Source organism: Zalophus californianus, chromosome 7, assembly GCF_009762305.2.
Source record: "Zalophus californianus isolate mZalCal1 chromosome 7, mZalCal1.pri.v2, whole genome shotgun sequence".
Lineage (NCBI taxonomy): Eukaryota > Metazoa > Chordata > Mammalia > Carnivora > Otariidae > Zalophus > Zalophus californianus.
In genome coordinates, this window is record NC_045601.1 from 289838 (window position 1) to 312621 (window position 22784).

Consider the following 22784-nt stretch of genomic DNA (forward strand, 5'->3'; position numbering starts at 1 on the left):
AAGTTAAACAGTCTCCCGTTAGCTCAGCTTTGAAAGGGAGAGGGGGAGAGGGACCAGCATGAGGTGGGGGAAGAGGGAGAGAGAGAGGGAGGAGGAGGAGAGGAGAGGAGAGGGGAGGAAGAAAGAAGAGGAAAGAACAGAGGACGAAGGGGAAGAAAGGGGCTTTCTGCTTGATTTCCCCAGCACAGAATCGCGCGGCATAAATTAGGTTGGAAAAGAATGAACGCTTTGGGCAGGATTCTGATGGATTTTACGATGCCTTTCAGTTCCGCTTTGCCGCTGTAATCGAGAAATCTGTGCCACGTCAATTTAACAAATACTTGATACTGAGGGGGGTTTGTTAAAGATTTGGGGCAAGTCTTTTCCCCCCAAGGTTTAAGCCCTTACGCGTGGAACTTTTTATTTCCAGTTTTCTAAACAGGCATTCAAATGAGACTGTTTCCCACTTCCATTTTCTAATTAAAAGGTTCCTGAAATTTCATTTCTTACTGAAATCTGCTCTTGGTCTCAGAGGCACAGAGGATTTAGAGCTCACATTCCTTTCTTCTTTTGTGGCTCCTCTGCTCCTGGAACCCTCTCACCTCCCCCATCTCTCTCCCTCTCTCTCTCTCTCTCTCTCTCTCTCACACACACACACACACACACCAGCTTCTATGCTGTACAGAGCAAAGTTCTCAGAAATTAGCTTTCAGAGGAAACATGGACGTAGTGAAAAAAGGATGCTGACACTAGGTGGCAAGATTAAATTAGGATTCATGCTGACCCAGCCCTGTGGGGATGTAGCACATCCTTACAAAGTCCGCAAAGGGTGGCCACACTGGGATTGCCACCATCCTGGGGGTGCAGTACCTTTGAAGTCTCCATTTGTTCTGAACCAAACAGTAGGGGGTTCTGGTGGAGTCCAAGCCTGCCTTTCTCACCTCACCCTGCACATTACTTTTGACTAATTCTTTGCTTCTCTATGAGGCAGCAGTGGAAAACCTGAAGTGTACAGATCTGTCAATCCAGAAACTTTGCAGGTATATGTGAGCCAAAGATTCAAGGTTCTTGTTGCCTAACAGCCAGAGGGATGGCCATGGCTGACTTCACCAAGTGATTTTTAGGTTGCTGTTTACAGTGGTTTTATTCGGTATTTTCCCTCTTCCTGTGCATGACATGATACTGTGCGATCTCCACACCTGCTGCAATGAAAATCACATTTTGCCAGGACAGTGCCAGCTCCCACCAATAAGGTGGCTTTAGCACACCTGCAGCGAGGCCATTGTGGCCAGGCACCCTGGGGCTGTGCCACAAAGAGAGTGACATCCACTCCAACAGTCACACCTTCCATCCTAACGAAGCTGCCATAGGTGTTGGGGGAGGTTGAGGAAGAGCAGACAGGGTTGGGAAAGAGACCTCGAAGTGTGGCCAGCATAAAGCTGGATGGCAGAGTAGGAGTCTATGCCCCACCTTAATTCTGCCTTGAGCCCAAAAGCATGAGAGCAATTTAGATAATTCATTGTGTGATACGTGTGTACTCAGCCCTCCCAATAAACTCATTTCCCTTTAAAAAAATGAAAACAAAAGTTCTAGTGTCTGATGGACGTGTAAAAACCTAATAAGGTGATGGTTGTGTAAAGATTTCGGGTTGGGGGGGCCGGGCTGGAGGGTCTTTAGAACATGTGCCGGACATTGTTGTAGAGGCCGCGGCGCGCGCGGAGGGGAGCTCTTTCTCTCGGCATTGTGCGGGGAGCAGGTGCGGTCTGCATTACCATACAGCTGAGCGCACAAAGAGCCACTGATTCAGCCTCGCACAATAACAGAGTGCCTTAATGACAGCCACGCGAACGACACACACCAAACTCACTTTTTACCAAGCGGAGGGAGGCCGAGGGGGTATACCCAGGAGAGAGGGGCTGGACACCCAGGAAAGGTGGTGGTGGCCGAGAATCACTTCGGGAAGGACGTGTGTGTGTGTATGCGGGGTAGGGTGGGGGGACTAGTTTGAGGCGTCGGGATCTCCCTGCTGGGGGTGGGGGTGGGGGTGGGGGAATCGCTTCCCAGACCCCGCCCCCACCAGCGGCCTCGGACCGATGCAGGGACACCGTGGGCGCGGGGACTCCGGGGTCCCCGGGGGCGCCGCGCTCGCCCCCAGCCCTGCCCTGCATGCGGGCTCTGCGCTCCCGCACGCAGAGTCGCGGTCCTCGGCCGGTGAGGGCTTGTCGGTGTCACACCTTCCCAAACTTCCCAAAACTGCCGCTGCGCTCGCCACCCTCTGCCCTCTGCTCGCGCCCGCCCCTTTCCTACCGTGCCCCCGGCCCCCGCCCCCCGAGGCTCCTCCGGAGGAAGAGGCTGCCTTGGAGAAGGGGCTGCCCCGGCGCCCCAAACCCCGGGACACGGCCCGCGCGGGGAGACGGCGGGCGGACGCCGCGGCAGCCGGGAGAGTTTCCCAGGCCGCGTCCGGCAGCTCCAGGCGGGCTGCACTCGGCGGGGCTGTAGGCGCAGCGCCGCCCCCGCGCGTCCCCGCGCGTCCCCGCGGGCCTCTGCGAGCCTGTGGCCGGCGGGAGAGCCAAGGGGCCGGGGCGGTGGCCCCCGCCTCGCGAGCGGAGAGGATTCTTGCGGCGAACATTTTGCAGGAATGTAAATGAGCGCGTTTTGTGTGGTGCGGAGGAAGGCGGGGGGGCTGGGGGCGGGGGCAGAGGAGGGCCGGGGGCGGGGAGGTGTGGGGGCGGGGAGGAGGTTGCACATTTTACAGCTCACTGACCATTTGGCGATCCATTGAGAGGAGGGTTTGGAAAAGTGGCTCCTTTGTGACAGCTCTCGCCAGATTGGGGGGCTGCTCATTTGCATCTCATTAGCCATGCGGGCGGCCGGCTGGATATAAGGGCAGCCGGCGCCGGCGAGCGCAGACCTCGGCGCGCACCCGCGGAGAGCGGCCGGGCCGAGCGCGCAGAGGACGCGTAGCCGTGGCGCAGCGCCTCCGCCCGCCACCCGCCACCCGCCACCCTGCGCTCGGACCCCGTGCTGTTTACGTGGATGGCACCGGCTGGGTTCTTCGGAAAGACGCGTGTCTCCGCGGGGGCGCAGGGGACACGAGTTCAGGACGCTCCCGGAACGACCGCCACCGCCGCCGCCGAGTGACAAGGGCCCGAGCCGCAGGGCGCGCCGCGCACACCCGCCGCCGCCGGGCGTCCCTGCGCGCGCTCCGCTGGGGCCCCGGGATTATCGCCTCGCCGGTGGGATTTCCAGACCGCGGCTTTCTAATCGGACTCGGAGGAAGCCTCGGCAGCTCTTTGGGAATTAAGCTGAATATCTGGACGCTTTCTCTCTCCCCCCCTTTTTTTTTCCTTCAAAGAAGCTTGAGACAAAACCAGGAAGCAGAGGACCCTTACCTACTCGTGGATTGGAAGAAAGAGGAGGAAAACCGAAAGTTGCGCTCCACTAGCCATCTCTCCGAGCGAGCCTTTTTTCTCGTGCATCCCAGAGTTACCGTCACCACCGAAGGGCGGATCTACAGAACCGCAGCCTCCGAAAGACGAGGTCTTGAAGAAAGAAGTCCTGATTATCCCAGCCTGGGGCCAAGCGGCGGCGCTTTTCTGCCCACGCTCCTTGGGGCACGGCCACCCCCTTGCACTCCCTGCTGTTTTAAGACGAGAAAGGGGGGGCACAGAAGATTGGGCGAGTCCAGCGGTGCACCATGGGCCGTCGGTGCGCCCTAGCCCTCGCCGTTGTGTCAGCCCTGCTGTGTCAGGTAAGTTGTGAGGTAGGGTCTCCAGGGCCCTGCTGTCAGGTAGGTTGTCAGTGGGGGTACCCCGGAGGGGACCTGGGGCGCCGGCCGCGCGCGGGCAGAGCGGTGGAGAGCAGGGCCAGCGACGCAAGCTGTCAACCCGAAAGCGAACCCCGGAGCGCGGGCTCCGCGCGCCCTCACGTCCCGGTCCTTACCCCCCTCCCCCCAGGTCTGGAGCTCCGGCGTGTTCGAGCTGAAGCTGCAGGAGTTCGTCAACAAGAAGGGGCTGCTGGGAAACCGCAACTGCTGCCGCGGGGGCGCGGGGCCGCCGCCGTGCGCCTGCAGGACCTTCTTCCGCGTGTGCCTCAAGCACTACCAGGCCAGCGTGTCTCCCGAGCCGCCCTGCACCTACGGCAGCGCTGTCACGCCGGTGCTGGGCGTCGACTCTTTCAGCCTGCCCGATGGAGCCGGCGCCGACCCCACCTTTAGCAACCCCATCCGTTTCCCCTTCGGCTTCACCTGGCCGGTGAGCAATGCACCTGGGGGGCGGTGCGGGGAGGAGAGGGAGAAGCGGGCGGCGGGTCAGCCCCGCTCCAGGCCTAGTGGTGGCGCGCAACCGTCCGGGGACGCCGGAGGCGTCTGCAGAGGGCTTGGCCAGGGCAGGTGGGCGCCCTGGTCTGCAGGGCGGCGGCAGAAGGGGCCAGGCCTAGAGCCTTGCCTCCACGCCCGGAATGCCCCTCAGGCGGCAGAAGAATGACATCCGGTGTGCCGTGAGGCTGAGGACCTGGGACATTCCGGGATCCGGCCTCGGTAGCTAGCCCCCAAGTCGAATGAGCCCCTTCACGTGGGCGAGTTCTCGTTTCCCTGTCCCTAGACGGGTTGGGTGTCGAGCTGCCCTGCTAGCCTGACAACCCCTAGCCCTGTGTAGTCCCCCACTCCCTGAGACTGATGACAACCCCCTCCAGCCCTTTGCTCCTGCGCAGCCTTTTTTCTTTTCTTTTCTTTTTTTTTAAACGTGGTATCCTGTACTAACAGGCTGAAAAAACACGTCAGGAAGCCACTCTGTAAAAAGTTCTTCCATTTCCTTAAGGAAAGTGAAAACAGGCAGGAGTTGTACAGAGACCCCCCTCTGGACACACTGCACACACAGATCTGCACGGGAGGCCCTTAATGACTGGGTTGTCCCCAGTTACCTCAGTTTTGGTTTTGTTTTTTAAACATTTCTGCTTTATCTTATGGCTCCCCCAACCTTTCTTCCAGGGCACCTTTTCCCTGATCATTGAGGCTCTCCACACAGATTCTCCTGATGACCTCACAACAGGTAAAAACAAACCAAAACCCCCCAAACTACTCACTGCTTCCCCAGTTAGTATGTATTTGATTTCCTATCTCCACCAGAAACAAGCTCCTATACCTTTCATTCTGCAAAGTCCTGCATGAGGTTCAGGATGGAGGATCTTTGGCCTCCTGCCCTTGCATTACACATCAGTTCCGCTCCCCCAGTGTCCCCAGCCTCTGGGTTCTTAGTAGGAACCAATGGGAGCATCCTCTTCCTACAGAAAACCCAGAAAGACTCATCAGCCGCCTGGCCACGCAGAGGCACCTGACTGTGGGTGAGGAGTGGTCTCAGGACCTGCACAGCAGCGGCCGAACAGACCTCAAGTACTCCTACCGCTTTGTGTGTGATGAGCATTACTACGGGGAGGGCTGCTCTGTCTTCTGCCGGCCCCGAGATGATGCCTTTGGCCACTTCACCTGCGGGGAGAGAGGGGAGAAAGTCTGCAACCCTGGCTGGAAAGGCCAGTACTGCACTGAACGTGAGTTCCTGCTTCCCTGCCCTGACCCACTTCCAGGCAGGAGTTCCTGGGCAGTGGGGGAGTGTTCTGTGAGCTGCTGGGATCCTGGGACTTCAGCGCTGCAGGACGGCTCTGGTGGGGAAACCGAGGCCAGAGAGCTGGAGAAACTTGCTAAGACCTCACAGCTAGCCAGTGGCAGGGCTGGGGTCAACTCAGACATTTTAACTTCCGCTATGGGAAGCTGCCTTTCTTAATCAGGGAGGATTTTGGAGACAGGGCCAGGGGTCAGGAAGTGAGCCTGAGGGAGAGGGAGGGGAGGAAGGAAGGGAGGAACAGAGAGGAGAGTTTATGTGTGTGGGGGCATGCTTTAAACCAGTTCTCTTTGCTGTGACAGTGTCTTGTTGGAAAAGTGCTTCATTTTTCTCTCCAGAGTTGGTGTGCTTGGCTTCTTCAAAGAGTGAGCATATTTGCAAATATTCTGTGTGGTGCACACACATCATTACTGACATTTTCACTTGTGGGGTCTGTGGACAGGAGAGAATGTGTGTTGAGGCCTGGGTCTGCCAGGGCTGCATGGGGAGGGGGAGGGGGAGGGGGAGGGGGAGGGGGAGGGGGAGGGGCCCACCCGCCAGTGTTGGGCGCTGTGCCCATCTGTTTGGGTGGGTGCTCACACAGCACCCTGCCTGTCAGAGAAATACCTTCACAAAAATGAAATAGGCCCTGCCAGCCCCATTATTCGGTATTCTCCAGGCAGGCAGGGTGGCTGCCCAGGCTGCAGGAAGCCAGGCCCTAGAGTGGAGGAGACCTGAGGTTTCCGCTGGCTCCTGGGCCCGGTTCAGGTTTGTAGGCCTCTCTCTCCAGCCTGCTGAAGCTTCACACACCTGGGTATCAGGTTTCCTTCTAGTCAGGGGTGGAGTGGGTCCTGGGGCTCCCCAGAAACCTTTGGGAATTTTCCTTGTCCTGCCCTGTAGCAGGTGAGCCTCTAGTCCCTCTCGGTAGGGACTTGCCTGGGAGATGCAGTTTCTCAGTTTTGATCCGTGCCTGGGGGCAAGGGTAGGTCTTCACCTTCAGCGTCATTGTTCTGAGCTCCGCCTGGGCCCGAGCGGGCTCTGTAGTGTTAGAAACTTGCGGAGCAGCTTGTTGATGAGTTTCACAACCCAGTGAAGGAAGCCAGCTCAACCTCAGCCCCCACCCCCGCGGGGACCTCTGGCCTGCCTGCTGCCTTGCATCCGTGCTCCCCTCCCTCCTCTTCTTCGCTGCGGGGTAGCCATAAACTTAAACTTTTTCCTTCTTATTCAAACACTGGAGTCTCTCCCCGCCCCCCAGCTAGCGCGTGCCATCGATTAGATCTCTCTGGGGATAGGCGGCAGGAACGCACGCCAGCTCCCATTGGTGGAAAGGGCGCACGGGGGCGCGCGCGGGCGCGCGTTTGTGTGTGTGTGTGTGTGTGTGTGTGTGTGTGTGTGTGTGTGTGTGTGCGCGCGTGTGTCTGTTGTGCGTGTGCGTGCGTGCGCGCGCGCGCGTGTGTACACGCCGGGGGTGTGGGGGCGCGAGGGGGCGGGGGAGGCGGTATTGTTGCACTGGGGCAGCTGCCGGGGGAGCGGAGACAATGGAGCAGCTGTCTTGCCCTGGTACTCTGCATACCAGCTGTCCACCCTTATCTACACACACACTTTCTGGGTATTAAGAGGTGGAGCTTTGTGCATAGAATTGGGAAGTGGGGGAGGAGGAGGGGAAGGACTTCTGACCCTCTCAGAAGAAAAGGGGGTGGGGTGGGGGTGGGGGCTTCCGTGCTCTTTTGTCCTGGAGCCACCGTGTTAAGAAGAATGCTCATCCCAGGGCGGAGTGAGTCCGCAGTTTCTAGGCAGCACCCTCAGTACTCCACAGATGGAGATGAACTTGGCTGGGTTCACCAGTTGAGCTGCACAAGTTTTGTCTCACCCACGTGTGGCAGCCACCCCTGCGATGTTGGGGAGCCACTTGGGGTGGGGCTTGACCCTGTGTGCTCTCTTTGCTTGTAGCAATCTGCTTGCCAGGATGTGATGAGCAGCATGGGTTTTGTGACAAGCCAGGGGAATGCAAGTAAGTGTGCAAAAGTGCTTTTTCCCTTTTCTGGTTATCCTTTTACACCCAGAATACTTGTAACATAGCGCTGGTCAGACTAGCTGACTGGCTGGGTTGGAGCTGCTATTCTGGTGTTTCTCCTTAGTATATGTATCGAAACATGTAGGGTCGTGGGGTGTCAGCCACCTAAGCTCCTCAGGGGATATGGGAACTTACGGAGAGCAGTTTGCGGGGAACTGACATAGAAAATGAGTCCACTTCAGGGATTCTCAAATGTTTGGGCATATTAGGACCACCTGGGGAGTCCCTGAAAAGGCTGTCCCAGGGCCCTCATACCCAGAAGTCAGACCCTCTGAGGCTTTGGGGTGTTGGAAAGCCAAGGAGACTCCAGTGTTCTGTCTCGTTTGGGAGCCAGCAGCGTTGCTGCTGCTGGAAGACAGTGTCTTGTGAGTCGGTGGTGTGTCACTGTGAGCCTGGGGATGCCAAGTGTCCGCCTGACTGTCCTGCTGTCTTCCTAGGTGCAGAGTGGGTTGGCAGAGCCGGTACTGTGACCAGTGCATCCGGTACCCAGGCTGTCTCCACGGCACCTGTCAGCAGCCTTGGCAGTGTAACTGCCAGGAGGGCTGGGGTGGCCTCTTCTGCAACCAGGGTGAGCCCCTCTCCCCATCTGGCAGCCCTGGGCTTCCCTGGCTTTATCGAGGACCCTGAGTTTAACCCAGGACTTGCCCTCTCCTCCTGTCTCTGCCCCTCGCAGACCTGAACTACTGCACACATCACAAGCCCTGCAGGAACGGAGCCACCTGCACTAACACGGGCCAGGGCAGCTACACCTGCTCTTGCCGGCCTGGTTACTCAGGGGCCAACTGTGAGACAGAGATCGATGAGTGTGGCACCAGCCCCTGCAGGAACGGAGGCAGCTGCACGGTGAGCCAGCCACAGTGGGCCCTCCTGTTGAACGGGGGCCTGGGTTTGATATGGATGATGTGGGCCTCTCGGAGCAATGTTTGAGAGCTCTTTCTCTTCTCCACAACACAGGATCTTGAGAATAGCTACTCTTGCACCTGCCCGCCTGGCTTCTACGGCAGAATCTGTGAGCTCAGCGCCATGGCGTGTGCCGATGGCCCCTGCTTCAATGGGGGGCGGTGCTCAGACAACCCCGAGGGAGGCTACACCTGTCGCTGCCCCGTGGGCTTCTCTGGCTTCAACTGTGAGAAGAAGGTGGATCCCTGCAGCTCTTCACCCTGTTCTAATGGTAGGAGGGCAGCCCTGTCCGCTCTGAGACTTTGTAAAGTGGTCGGCACTGATAAGAACGCATTAGAAAGCACATGCGTTTACTTTCAAACCAAGCACTTCATTTTGCAAGCTACCCTGAGTGTATGGAGGCTTTCAACTAAACAGTCAGAAACTCTTCACAGAAATTTTATCCTTGAGTCTGGAAATGCTCAGGGAGCAAGAGAGGCAGGCAGGAGTGTGGATTCTCACGTTCTGCGGGGAAAGCCTGAGGCCGAGAGGTGAGATGACTTGTCAAGGTCATACGGCAGCTCAGGTGCCCGAGTCTGGGCCATAACTCAGTACATCGTGCTCCAATGGCAACCCAGCCTCTTTGTTTCTGGAGGGAAGCCCGGCTGGGCTCTGTTACCCAAACATCGCCGTCTGGTGTGTCTGTGTGTGCGGAAGTGTGGTCTGTTGATGGGCCCCCTGCTACTGTGTGAGTGGGTAGAGGAGCGAAGCTGGGCCCCAGACAGGCTGGGCCACGGTAATTGATGGAGAAGAACCACTGTAGCTTCGCTTTCCATGGGCTGTATGGAAGGCGTGGCAGCCCTGCGCGGTCGGGCTTTGCCTCCTGTTTGCTTCTACCCACGGAACCATCAGAAGCACCGGACGCTTTATTTTAGAGGCAGAGTAGCTGGAGGGTTAGCAGACTTGGCTTTGGAAAGACAGAGGTCTCTCCCACTCCCTCCTTTCTTCCTTTTTCTTTCTGTTTTCAACCCTGCTCTTCTCACTAACTGTGGAGCCATGGGCAAGCACATCAGCCTCATTCAGGCTCTGTTTCCTCATCGGCATACTGGGCCTTTTGTGGGATGTTGTGAAGGTGAGTGCAGTAATACAGCCAAAACATTGTGCACAGTGCTGCTGAAATATAACTGCTCAAGAGATACTAGCTGTCTTAGTCACCGTTTCTTGAGCTAGACCAGACGCCTCCCCCTGGGCTTGTGTTTGAAGTAGCGACCACCCTGTTCAGGCCACAGGCGGTCTGGCTTATCTTGCATCTCTGGGGTGTAACACAGGGGCAGACACAGATGTGTCCTGTGTTCCAGGTGCACAGTGTGTGGACCTTGGCGACGCTTACCTGTGCCGCTGCCAGGCTGGCTTCTCCGGGAGGCACTGTGAAGACAACGTGGACGATTGTGCCTCCTCCCCGTGTGCCAATGGGGGCACCTGCCGGGACGGTGTGAATGAGTACTCCTGCACCTGTCCCCCGGGCTACACAGGCAGGAACTGCAGTGCCCCCGTCAGCAGGTGTGAGCACGCACCCTGCCACAATGGGGCCACCTGCCACGAGAGGGACCGGCGCTACCTGTGTGAGTGTGCCCGGGGCTACGGGGGCCCCAACTGCCAGTTCCTGCTCCCAGAGCCCCCCCCAGGCCCGGTGGTGGTGGATCTCACCGAGAAGTACGTGGAGGGCCAGGCTGGGCCCTTCCCCTGGGTGGCCGTCTGTGCCGGCGTGGTGCTGGTCCTCATGCTGCTGCTGGGCTGTGCTGCCGTGGTGGTCTGTGTGCGGCTCAGGCTGCAGAAAGACCGGCCCCCTGCGGAGCCCTGCCGTGGGGAGACAGAGACCATGAACAACCTGGCCAACTGCCAACGTGAGAAGGACATCTCCATTAGCGTCCTTGGCACCACGCAGATCAAGAACACCAACAAGAAAGCCGACTTCCACGGGGACCACGGGGCTGATAAGAATGGCCTCAAGGCCCGCTACCCTGCTGTGGACTATAACCTGGTGCAGGACCTCAAGGGTGACGCTGCTGCTGCCGTCAGGGACCCTCACAGCAAGCGGGACACCAAGTGCCAGATCCAGGGCTCTGCAGGGGAGGAGAAGAGCGCCCCAACGCTCAGGGGGTGCGTGTGGTGGGCCGGGAGGGGCTGCGTGGGAAGGCCCGCCTGGGTGGGTGCCCAGCGCTTGGGGTGCTGTGGGCTGGGCAGGAGGGCCCACGGGCGTCCTGCCACCGGTGCTGGTCATCTTCAGAACTGTTTTCTCCTGTGTATCGTGGTTCTCTCTTCTTTCCCTTCTAGCGGAGAAGCATCTGAAAGAAAGAGGCCGGACTCTGTGTACTCTGCTTCAAAAGACACAAAGTACCAGTCGGTGTACGTCATCTCCGAGGAGAAGGATGAGTGTGTCATAGCGACTGAGGTCAGTGTGTGGGGCGAGGGACTGCCGCTCTCTGGGGCTGGTTGGGACAGAAGCGGGTGAGGCCGGAGGATGCTGACCTCTCTCTGGAGCTAACTTCCCGTTCTGTCTCGTGGGTCCCTCCAGGTGTAAAATGGAAGTGATATGGCAAAATTCCCGTTTCTCTTAAAAATAAATAAAATTCCAAGGATATATGCCCCAACGGATGCTGCTTGAAAGAGGAAAGGGAGACCCACGGACTGCTGCTGAGAACCGATTCGGACGGAGCCGGTTCCCTCCCGGAGGTCGGCCGGGGACGCGGCGCGGGCTGCAGCTCGGCAGCGTCCAAGGGGGCCTGTTGCACTGCCTTTTAGGATGTTTCCATTGCACTATGGACAGTTGCTTTTTAAAAAATATATATTTAAATGAATGGACATAATTACTGCATAAGAAGCATGCACTGCCTGAAGTGTATATCTTGGATTCTGATGAGCCAGTCTTTTCTTGAATTAGAATCACAAACACTGCCTTTATCGTCCTTTTTGATACTAAAATGTGTTTTTTCTAGGTGGAAAAAAATGTGTGTTATTTTTTTGGACTTGTAAAAATATTTTTCATGATATCTGTAAAGCTCGAGTATTTTGTGATGTTCATTTTTTATAATTTAAATTTTTGGTAAATATGTACAAAGGCACTTCGGGTCTATGTGACTATATTTTTTTGTATATAAATGTATTTATGGAATATTGTGCAAATGTTATTTGAGTTTTTTACTGTTTTGTTAATGAAGAAAATCCTTTTTAAAATATTTTTCCAAAATAAATATTATGAATGACAGCGAGAGGTGTATTTACTCAGTGCTCCGTGGAGCAGACCTGTGCTCACTCCCTGAGGACAGAGACGGCTTCCTATCGTCTATTTTTAACATCCTTGCCTGGCTTTACTGGCTTGATGGAAAGCGGCTGTGCTCACTCCTCTGCCCTCCTCTGAGAACCGTCCATGCTCATTGTCCGGGCAGCCCGGGGAGAGGCCGAGTGTGGCCCCTGAACTCCCTGGGATATCACGGGCACGCGTTTGATGGGTACCAAGGAGCCTCAGAGCTGACCACCTTCTTTCGGAGCCTGATGTCTTTAAAGGACTGGAACAAAGCCTCATTGGGGATCAAATACCCCTGAGACACTTGTGTATTGCCATGGAAAAGGCTCTTTGTCTCAGAATAATACTTATTCATCCATTTGTTTATGGGTTACTTCCAGTCAATTCAAAAGAGTTAGTTGCCTTCTACCTCGACAGCTGTGGGGGGACAGATAGCAGTAAGACAGAACCGCTTTTTATTGAGTGCTGACCACCGGCCCCAGGGTAACCCCTCCTCCTGGGGCTGTTCCCCGGAGGTGGTGGTGTTACTCCCTCTTGCAGTTGAGGACGTCGAGGGTTGTGGGGGTGAAGTTACTTGCTCAGGTTTGTACGTGGCAGGATCAATGTTCATACCTGGGCAGTCTGGCTCTAGACCCTTGCTCATTCATTCATTCTTCGTTGTCAGATTTAATAGACCCCCTCACTGGTGCGTTTGGTGGTGCCAAAGGGTCAGTGGCCACTGTCAGCTCTCCAAGATGACAAGTCCATGTTGGGGCAGGTGGCTTATTTCTGGGGTCGGGGCAGAGGAACAGAGCTTCCTGGCCTAATTACCCGAAGGGAGAACGTTAGTCACCCGCTCTTGCCTCTGTCCGGTGACGATGATAAGCTTTCCATCGCTGGCGCTTACTGTACAGTTGGAAATTGTGGAGTCTTCCGGGAAGGCGAGGAAGGCACACGTGTGGTAACCATCCACACATCCATCCTTGCACGTACCCCTGAGGGGGACCCACGGAACGGCACCAGGCGGGCCCAACGGCACATGTGAAGCCTCGGGACACCCCCACTGGTGCTTCTGTATCTGACCCCTCGTAACCTGGGCTGTTACTTTGGAATAACCCCTGACAGGCAAGGGCTCCATTGGAGGGATTACTCCATGGAAGGAAGTCAGTGGCAGGGCCAGATTCAGGCCTCTGAACCTCCTCCATCCTCAACCCGCCCCCCCCCCCCCCGAATCCCAGCCAGCTTACTCTACGGGGTTAGCAGCATATTCTGGAATCACGGAAGGAGCCACCAATGTTGCTCTCCAGAGTCAGGATGTGGTTCGAGAGCAGAGACCTTGTGCCTGTTGACATTTGCTGGCCTGGAGTCATGGTTAGTCCTCCCTTCTACTCTCAGAAGTGACCTGATGTGGATAATTGAAGAGCTCATCTACTTTCAAGAATATGGAATATGCTGGAATTCTTGTGAGGCCCATTCCATAAAAGAATCTCAAAATACCTAAAGATAATCTCACCATCACCTCCCCACCCTTCTTGTAAAATCAGGGAATACCTTTACCTTTCCTCTGGGGCAGGTAAAATGCCCAAGGAGCAAATCTTAAGACTAGAAGCTTTGGAGCTCCCAGGCTCTGCTTGATGAGGCTCCCTGAGTCCCTTCTGAGACTGATGTTTTAATTTGACATTTACGGGGTTCCTAGGTGACTCCGTCAGTGAACGTCTGCCTTCGGCTCAGGTCATGGTTCTGGGGTCCTGGGATGGAGCCCTGCATCGGGCTCCTTGCTCTGCGGGGAGTCTGCTTCTCCCTCTGCCTCTGCTGCTCCCCTCTGCTTGTGTTCTCTCTCTCTCACAAATAAATGAATAAAAGCTTTAACAAGCACTCTAATTTGACATTTACAGATGGCCTCTCAGCCTTCAGGGTTTATGTGCTCTGCAGCAGGAAGTCAGGTGCACAGATCACAAATAGCCATATAAACACATGGACATTGACGGACCCGCAGTGACTCACCCACAGGCCCAATGCCATGGCTCCCAGCTGTGTCTGCAAGCACCCTGCCAGGAACAAGGAAGGAAGGAGCAACCATGCACTTGCAGCTTCCTGGTCCTGGGAAGAACCCTAGTGTGGGGTGGTGACTGCCCAGGAAGAAAGACTCGCACGACCCCAGCCCAGGGTCTCCCCGCCCGCCCTCCGGCCTCCTTGAGGCTTCAGTGAGACCAACGAGGGAAGTGAGGTGTATGTGCTTTTTCTGAGAATTTTTCCCTCTAACTTTTCATCGGGTCATAATTTTAGACTTCCAGAAATGTAAGAATAGTAAGAATTCTCATGACTTCAGTGGTCGCCAACTCCATGGTCCCTTCTGCATTTCTACCTAAGGGCACATGCTCCTTCATGCTCACACCGGGAGGCTCCTTCCGTGATTCCAGAATATGCTGCTAACCCCGTAGAGTAAGCTGGCTGGGATTCGGGGCGGGGGGGGGCCCCTCAGGGGTACGTGCAAGGATGGATGTGTGGATGGTTACCACACGTGTGCCTTCCTCGCCTTCCCGGAAGACTCCACAATTTCCGCCAGCTTTGTGCTCCTCAAAGTCAGGGGGAAAGGGAGGCTATTGCCAATGCCAACCGAGGAGGAAGCTCCTGGTTTACACAGCCTGACCTGGCAGGTTTGCGGGGTGCTGGGCAGGGGCAGAACTGTGAGGAACGGAGAGAAATAACGTGTTTAAGGCAGGTCCAATCAGCATCACAGAATGGAAAGTGGAGGTGGCAGTCCGATGTTCTCAGGGCAGGAGAGCATTCCAGGCTCAGTGATTCTGTCTTCCCAGAGGAGCCACTTGTCTTGGGCTGAGATTTTCAGACCTCTCTCCTGACTCACACTCAGTTCCAAGGGCATAAACTTGCCTCCTGTTCCAAGTGCTGCCAAGGACCCTGCAGAAAGCAGGACTCACTCTCTGATGCCCACGTGTGGCAAGGTGGGGACTGTTTCGTGAGTTAGTCATGACAGCTTGAGGTTTCCTAGATGTCTGCACTGATGTGTCCCTGGGGAGAAAAAGCTGCTTTTAGCAAACTGATGGGTGTGGAACGTGGACGGTCATCATCCTCCGTTCCTGCCACAGGGTTCATTCCAAGAGCCGAGGGTCTGTTTCTATTACATCTGCTATTTTGGGTGATCTTCCCAGCAGCTCCATTTCAACAGCCAAGAGGGGTTCCTGCAGGTGGGGACCCTCCAACATGGAGCAGGCTGCCTGGGACATGCTGGATCTGCAGGCCCCTTGCTGCCTGGGTGCTGCTGCTGGGTGAGGCAGGGGAGTGGGCTGCTGGAGCGCCACTTCTCCTGACCTGCACCCCACAATTCCTGGAGCCTCCAACTCTTCCTGCATGTGGGGACAGGAGCTGCAGTTTGGGGGGGGGTCCCGGCCTCTGAAGCCGCCGACCAAGGGAGCCGGGCCTTGGCCTCCAGATGCGGCTCAACGGAGTGGTCCTGGCCGGCTTGCCAGAGGAAGCATTTGGATTAGCACACGTCCTCTCTCTCTGTGATGTTACAAGCAGACTGGGTAAGTACCTTAGGACATCTGGGGTGTGTGTGTGAGCGTCATGCACCTGGAGAGCAGATGGGGTCAGAAATACGTTCTTGGACTATTTGATTTTCCCCAAATTTCTTTCCTTCTCTTTTTTTTTGGAAAGTATGAGTCTGGGTAACAAAATGCTTCCTGATAACTGGGGTAATTTGACCTTGAAATCCTAAGGTAAAGTGAAACGTGCTTGTCAAATGTCTGGCTGCCCCGTTTGCTTGTTCTGCCTTTACCTGGAAAACTTGTCTGCCATTCACTGATTCCCTTAGGCCATACTCACCGAGACCTGCTCTGTGTTGTGCCCTGTTCTGATAATGGGGATAAATGCTGAGTAAGATGCCAGGTCGCTCCTAGGAGCTCACCAGGAAAGATGGTGGACATGGCGAGTGCCTGCCAGCATTCTGTTCCCCTCGTACGAGTACACAGAGATTTCCGGTTCCCAAAGCTTGGGTAGAACGTCCAGATGATTAGCTGTGGTCAACAGGTGTGAGTCGGAGTCAGGTCGCTCAGGCGGAAGGTTTACGTGCTGGGGTAAGGTTCTCCCACATCTCGTCTCTTGACACCTGACACCCCTGGGTCTTCTGTCTGAGGGACTGAACGGAGCCTTGCCCAAGGAACTTCCCTTTAAACATTTGTCATTCAAACCAACCAACCAATAAACCAAACTCCCCAATATTTATAATGTAGCTGGCAGAAATCTCAGTTGGAGAAGGACCACTGAATTCTACTCCCCAGCTGTACCCTAATAAATTTGATCTTTCCCCTATTTTTAGACATTTGGATTGTTTCTAAATCTTGGCAGTCTAAATAATATATTATTGAACATCATTACATAAATCATTGATTGTGTCTCATTTTTTTCTTTATGATAAATTTCTAGGAGGGGAATTATATTGTCAAAGGGAATAAACATTGTAAAGACTCTTGTTATCTATTTACAAATTCCCACTAGAAAAAATTATAACCCTACCAGCTGTTCTTCACTAACAATATGCATTAGGGTTTTAAAATTTATTGACCAATTTGATGAATAGTGTATCCAAGTTATTTCTGTTTTAGTTTGTTAAACAGTGGCTGAAGCCCTTTCTATCTGTCGATTTGCCTTCTTTCCGTTGCACCAGTTACCCACTGCCAATTAGTGATGACCTACTGTGTGTCAGACATTAATTTAGAGTTCATGACATGCCTGAGCGAGTCCAATCATTTCCTTTTGTGGAGGTGCAGAGGGGCCACGGGCATCATAGGGGCCCAGCCAGGCCGGTGTGGACAGATGACCCTTTCTTCTGGAAGGACTGGTGTTCCTGTGGGAATGTCGCTTCCACAGATCGCTTGAGCGTCTTTATAGCCAACACTTCCCTATGTCGGGTGTTCTTTCATCTTTATTATTATATATTTATTTAATTGAATCATCTTTGTTTTTTTAAACAACTTTGAGGTACGACTTACACATGGTAAGATGCACGCCTATGAAGCTCACAGTTGGACAAGTGTTGAGCAACTTGTACACTTGTGAGGCCCACCCCACAGTGAAGACAGAGAATGTGCCCATCAGCCCCAGAAGTGCACTTCGCAGGGAGAGTCCCCACCCCAGTTAGATGACTTCAGTAGCGACAGGGTCTAGGAGCTCACAGCAAAGGGATCTTTTCCACTGTGCTCTGAGCTTTGCCTCTGCTCTTGCATGAACCCGTGCTTCTCTCTTGCTCTGCTCAGGAATGTGTTGGGTGGGACGGGGCGTCCCGCGGACCCTGTCCCCGCAGACACTGGTCTCTGCACCTGGTCTTCCGTGGGTCTCTCAGGCTTTGTCAGTCTTGCTTCCGAGAATCCTGCCCCCACAGAGGCAGATGGCGTCGGCTGCTTCCTCTCTGGGGCCGGCACCGGTGGGTGCTGGTGCCGTGGGGAGCACAGGTTGGAGCAGTGAGGGGGTGGCCTGTGCCAGAGGGATCCAGGGAGCCGCCCTGATGCCCCTGCTCCTTCCGGTGTCTGGGGAAGCCACACCTAGAACAGGGTCGGGGGGTGGGGATTGGCTGGGACCAGTCTGGGGAGGGAGGACGGGGCAGCTTGTGCGGAATGAGGGACATCTTATGACTGTCCACCATGAGGATCGCAAAGGACTGCGTTCTCCTACCTGTTCCCACCCACCGCCTTCCTGGTTGTTGGGAGAGAAAGACGGGCTCGGAGCAAAAATACAAAGTTACTTACTTCCGTACAAACCAGAAGTACTTCTAGGCAACAATTCTATTATTTCTCTCCTCACGACGCTGCCTGGCCCTCACCAGCCCTGTCCTTGCTCCCCGTGCCCCCCGGTGTTTGAGGCGCAGACACACCTGCTTAGAGAGACCGTCTGGTGGAGAGAAAGGGCTCTCCCTGGATTCACGTTCACTTTAACCCAGTTTAAATCTGAGCACGTGTGCTCGCAGATCGGCGGCTTGCGGCAGCTGTGCAAACTCTGAACACCTGACCTCGGGCACCAGCGTTAGCAGGGGGCATGGCGCTGTGGCCAGTCACCCCAAGTCCTGGGGCTCCTCATGTTCTGGCCGGTGTGCGGAGAGGGCACACCCTCACCTTTGCGCTGTACTGCTCTGGGTCTGCAGATGCGGCAGAGAGCCCCATGGACAGCTGGCCTCAGTGGGACAAGCTCGTGGCAGCCCACCTGCGTGGTTTCAAGCCCCTCTCTTCCACAGTGGGGGCACGGGGTCTCCTCAGCTGAGGGGCAGGGGCAGGGCGGCGACAGGAGAGCTTAGGGAGCGTGGCTGAGGAAAGAAACACATGTGGTTTCCCAGCGTGCTGTCCCCCTTAAGGCTGGCGGCAGCGGTGGATCCCGACTGTGCTGATGGAGACAGCCCTGGCACTTGTCACCACATAGACGGGGCTGAGGGAGGACTTCAAAACTTGTTTCCGGTGGAGCTGGGACAAGGCCTGTCCATTCACCACGTCCTCCTGAAGGGAGAGGTGAGCCTCAGTGCTGGTCAGCAGGGCCAGGAGGGAGACAGCGAGGTGGACCCTGATGCTGCCCACAGCCCAGGGGAGGCCTGTGCGGTCAGGGCCAGCTGGACGGCATGTGAGACCAGAGTGTACAGACAGGGGAACCCGAGCACTCGCGGGAGGCTGGCTTGAGTCCATGCGGCAGACAGCGTCACAGCCCACGTTCGAAGCCCTTCACCCCAAACTAAACACCTGCCCTCAAGCTACTTCCACCTGACACTGAGGTGAAGTTTGAACGATTGTCCAACGAATTTGAAAAGACTTTAAATCAATCAGAGCCTGGGGCGCCTGGGTGGCTAGGTCCGTTAAGCGTCTCCCTTCGGGTCAGATCACGATCCCGGGGTCCTGGGATCGAGCCCTGCATCAGGCTCCCTGCTCGGTGGGGACTCTGCTTCTCCCTCTTGCTCCCGTTCTGCCCTCCTCTGCCCTCCCCCACCCCACCCCACTGTGCTGGTGCTGGCTCATGCTCTCTTGTGCTCTTTCTCTCAAATCAATCAATAAATAATAAATAAATAAAAATTAAATCAAGAGCCTAAACTCAACCTTATGGTATGGTTTCAAACCTTACGGCTCAAATTATCAGATATCAATGATTTAATTAACCTGTTACTACAAATGACCTTTTGATGTCGTGCTATAGACCTTCCATGGAGGTAAAAGCAGTATTACGCCAGACAGAGAAGATTCAAGAGCAGGTGCTCCAGCTGTGAGCGGACAGGTGTCCATGGCCGTGCCCGGGCACGGCTGTGTGGCGGCTCCTCCTGTCACTGCGGCCTCTGCAGGGCAGACTCTGCACAGAGGCGGTCCCTGAGGTGGCCCCACCGGGCCCGGCCTGCTCTTCTCCTGCAGAGCCTCTCATGCCCCCCCAGGAGCGGGCTCCCAGGGGTTCTGGGGGCACTGCCCTGCAGGCAGCTCCCGTGAGACACATCTCACCCAGTTCCAGTTGACATTTCTGAACTTTCCCCCATACCACGTGGCTTCCTGGTGACCAGCAATCCTGTTTAAACATCTTTTCAAGACTATTTCCAACATGATACCAGAGATTCACTTCACAGAGCCTCTGTACTGTTTGAATCTTGGATTCTAAGTGGGAGACGTGATTTCCGTTTTGTCAACAGGGAAACTGAGGCTGGGACCTGTACTGGGTCTGTGTGCTTGTCACATGTCCTGTGCCCACCTGTGCCCTATCCATGAGGACTCTCCCTCTGCCATCCAGGAGGCTCCCCTTCATCTGCTAACTCACCCCTTCTGGGAGTCTGCCCTGAACTGCTCAGGAGCAACCAGGGGCCTGAGGCCATGTCCTTCATAATGTCATAGAGCTGGTGCTCCCCCTAGGTCATGAGCTCTCTGCAGGTGAGCTATCTATCGGCTGCCTGTCATCTGGTAGCTTCTTTTTTCTTTTAAATTTAAATTCAGTTAGCCGGGCGCCTGGGTGGCTCAGATGGTTAAGCATCTGCCTTCGGCTCAGGTCATGATCCCAGGGTCCTGGGATCGAGCCCCACATCGGGCTCCTGGCTCAGCGGGGAGCCTGCTTCTCCCTCTGCCTCTGCCCCTCTCCCTGCTCATGCTCTCTCTCTGTATCTCTGTGTCTCAAATGAATAAATAAAATCTTAAAAAAATTAATTCAGTTAGCCAACATATAGTACATCATTAGTTTCAGATGTAGTCGTTCAGTGATTCATTAGTTGAGTGTAACACCCAGTGCTCATCATGTCCCGTGCCCTTCTTCCTGCCCACCCCCCAGTTACCCCATCCCCCACCCCCCCTCCAGCCACCCTCGGTGCGTGTCCCAGGGTCCAGAGTCTCATGTGGTTTGTCTCCCTCCGATTCTGTCCCAGTTTCCCCTCCCTTCCCCATGATCCTCTGCCCTGTTCCTTATGTTCCACACATATGAGTGAGACCATATGATAATTGTCTTTCTCTGACTGACTTATTTCACTCGGCATAACCCCTCCAGTCCCATCCATGTCGATGCAAATGGTGGGTATTCATCCTTTCCGATGGCTGAGTGATATCCCATCGTATATATGGACCACATCTTCTTTATCCATTCGTCTGTTGATGGACATCTGGGGTCCTTCCACAGTTTGGCTATTGTGGACATTTTAGCTATGAACATTGGGGTGCAGGTGCCTCTACATTTGTATCTTTGGGGTAAATACCTAGCAGTGCAATTGCTGGATCGTATGGTAGCTCTATTTTCAACTGTTTGAGGAACCTCCATACTGTTTTCCAGAGGGGTTGCACCAGCTTGCATTCCCACCAACAGTGTAGGAGGGCTCCCCTTTCTCCGCATCCCCACCAACAGTTGTTGTTTCCCACCTTGTTAATTTTTGCCATTCTAACTGGTGTAAGGTGGTATCTCATTGTGGTTTTGATTTGAATTTCCCTGATGGCTAATGATGATGATCATTTTTCCATGTGTCTGTTAGCCGTTTGGATGTCTTCTTTGGAGAAGTGTCTGTTCATGTCTTCTGCCCATTTGTTGACTGGATTATTTGTTTTTTATGTTGAGTTCGAGAAGCTCTTTACAGATCGTGGATACCAGCCCTTTATCTGTAATGTCATTTGCAATTATCTTCTCCCATTCTGTCAGTTGTCTTTTAGTTTTATCAACTGTTTCCTTTGCTGTGCAGAAACTTTTTATCTTGAAGTCCCAAAAGTTCATTTTTGCTTTTGTTTCCCTGGCCTTTGGAGACGTGTCTAGCAAGAAGTTGCTGTGGCCGAGATTACAGAGGTTGCTGCCTGTGTTCTCCTCTAGGATTTGGATGGATTCCTGTCTCACATTTATGTCTTTCATCCATTTTTGAGTCTATTTTTGTGTATGGTGTAAGAGAATGGTCCAGTGTCATTCTTCTGCACGTGGCTGTCCAGTTTTCCCAACACCATTTATTGAAGAGACTGCTTTTTTCCATTGGATGTTCTTTCCTGATTTGTCGAAGATTAGTTGGCCATAGAGTTGAGGGTCCATTTCCGGGGTCTCTATTCTGTTCCATTGAGCTATGTGTTTGTTTTTGTGCCCGTACCATACTGTCTTGATGATGACAGCTTTGTAATAGCGCTTGAAGTCTGGCATCTGGTAGGTTCTGACACCGTGGAAGAGAGGAAGGAGAAGCACGGAAAATAAGGCCAAAGATGTGGGTTCAGGAGGGAATTTCTTGGTGCTCAGAGCTTTGTTTCTCTTATTGTGATGCTGAGCTTTTTTGTTGCCTTATCAGAAGGGAGGGGCTGCTGCTGGCCCTTGGCCCGACCCCAGTTAGGTGTGCCTAGCTCAGTGCCATGGGTTCCAAACAATTTCAGGTGAATCTCCTCAGCCAGGTCTTCCTTCCAGCATCAGAGCATCTTGGGTCCTGGGACTGGGTTGCCTGGAAAGGACACAGACTTTACCTATGACACTGACAGCCCTTCCCCAGAGCTCACTAATAAGGCCAAAGAGGGTAAAGAACTTGATGGATGGAAAGATCAAGGGCTCTAAGTTCAAAAGAGATGAGGCAGCTGTGAGACGCAGGTGGTCCAGGCCCCACTCAGAACCACTGTGACCCATGAGGATGCTCAGGTATGTGACTCCAGGACTTCCCACCAGCAGCTGAGGCTCAGAGCCGGCTCCTCTCTGCTGCATCGACAACCTGTCTTGTCCTCGGGATCCAACGACCCTGGAAATGTGTGACCTCCTACACTTTCGCTTTCTTACTTTGGTCTACTGCAGAGGTGAAGCTTCCATATTAGCATGAGAGACACATTCAGAGCCACATGATTTGTGCCAGTTATGCATTTTCCCGCACAACGGGCCCACCTGGCAGGAAGTGGGACCAGCTGGAAGCCTCTATTCTTCCAGGTTGGCTTCTGGACCAAGGACAGTGTTGAGGGGAAAGTTACGTTCTTTGAGTCTGTGTATGGCAAGAGGTCTCTTTCTGATGGCTGCTCAGGGCCGTGTCCTTCTTCCCTGGCCCGTGACGGGGCTGCCAGATGGTGTGTGGCCTCTTCATGTCCCTGGTCACACTGAGCCTGGGGTCTTCATGTGGTGGGTGCTTATCAATACTTGCTGAGCAAGTTATTGGCAGAAAAATGGCCCTTCTTTCCATATCCCAGAGTCCTCTGAAGAACCATCATCCAAGTTAATGCTTGGGTGAAGGGTGTCATTGGCATGGATGACAAACTTCTCCAGTCAAGGAGATCATTTCAGGGTGATGCGGAGATTTGGGGGGCTGGTTGATGGGAGGTGGCCTGTCTCTGGTGGTTTGGGGGGCTGGACCCACTCAACACCTCATAGGTCCTTTGTGTCCAGCAACAGTTGGGTGCAGTCAACTGTGTACTCCAGAACCCAGAGTATTTCTCTAGGAAAAATGTTCAGTTCTTTCCAAAATGCCATGAGAACTTTAATGATGGGAATAAATAACAGGTGCTGAGAGCAGCTGCTACTGATTCATGAA

At 54.5% G+C, this 22784-nt stretch overlaps 1 protein-coding gene across 1 annotated transcript; it reads left to right on the forward strand.

Moving 5' to 3' along the window:
* Window positions 1–2771: 2771 nt before the first annotated feature.
* Window positions 2772–11787, forward strand: DLL1 (delta like canonical Notch ligand 1). Its single transcript, XM_027603738.2, has 11 exons — window positions 2772–3730; window positions 3936–4232; window positions 4967–5027; window positions 5266–5523; window positions 7524–7584; window positions 8085–8215; window positions 8321–8490; window positions 8602–8818; window positions 9885–10686; window positions 10861–10978; window positions 11102–11787. The coding sequence occupies exons 1-11, from the start codon at window positions 3677–3679 to the stop codon at window positions 11105–11107; spliced, it is 2175 nt and encodes a 724-aa protein (XP_027459539.1). The 5' UTR covers window positions 2772–3676; the 3' UTR covers window positions 11108–11787.
* Window positions 11788–22784: the final 10997 nt, after the last annotated feature.

What these genes read in the sequence shown, in the direction of transcription:
- DLL1 (XM_027603738.2), top strand. Translation starts at nt 3,677, where the DNA reads ATGGGCCGTCGGTGCGCCCTAGCCCTCGCCGTTGTGTCAGCCCTGCTG. An exon ending in AGGCCAGTACTGCACTGAAC is followed by an intron (nt 5,524 to 7,523) that starts GTGAGTTCCTGC and finishes CTTTGCTTGTAG; the next exon opens with CAATCTGCTTGCCAGGATGT. An exon ending in CTCTTCACCCTGTTCTAATG is followed by an intron (nt 8,819 to 9,884) that starts GTAGGAGGGCAG and finishes CCTGTGTTCCAG; the next exon opens with GTGCACAGTGTGTGGACCTT.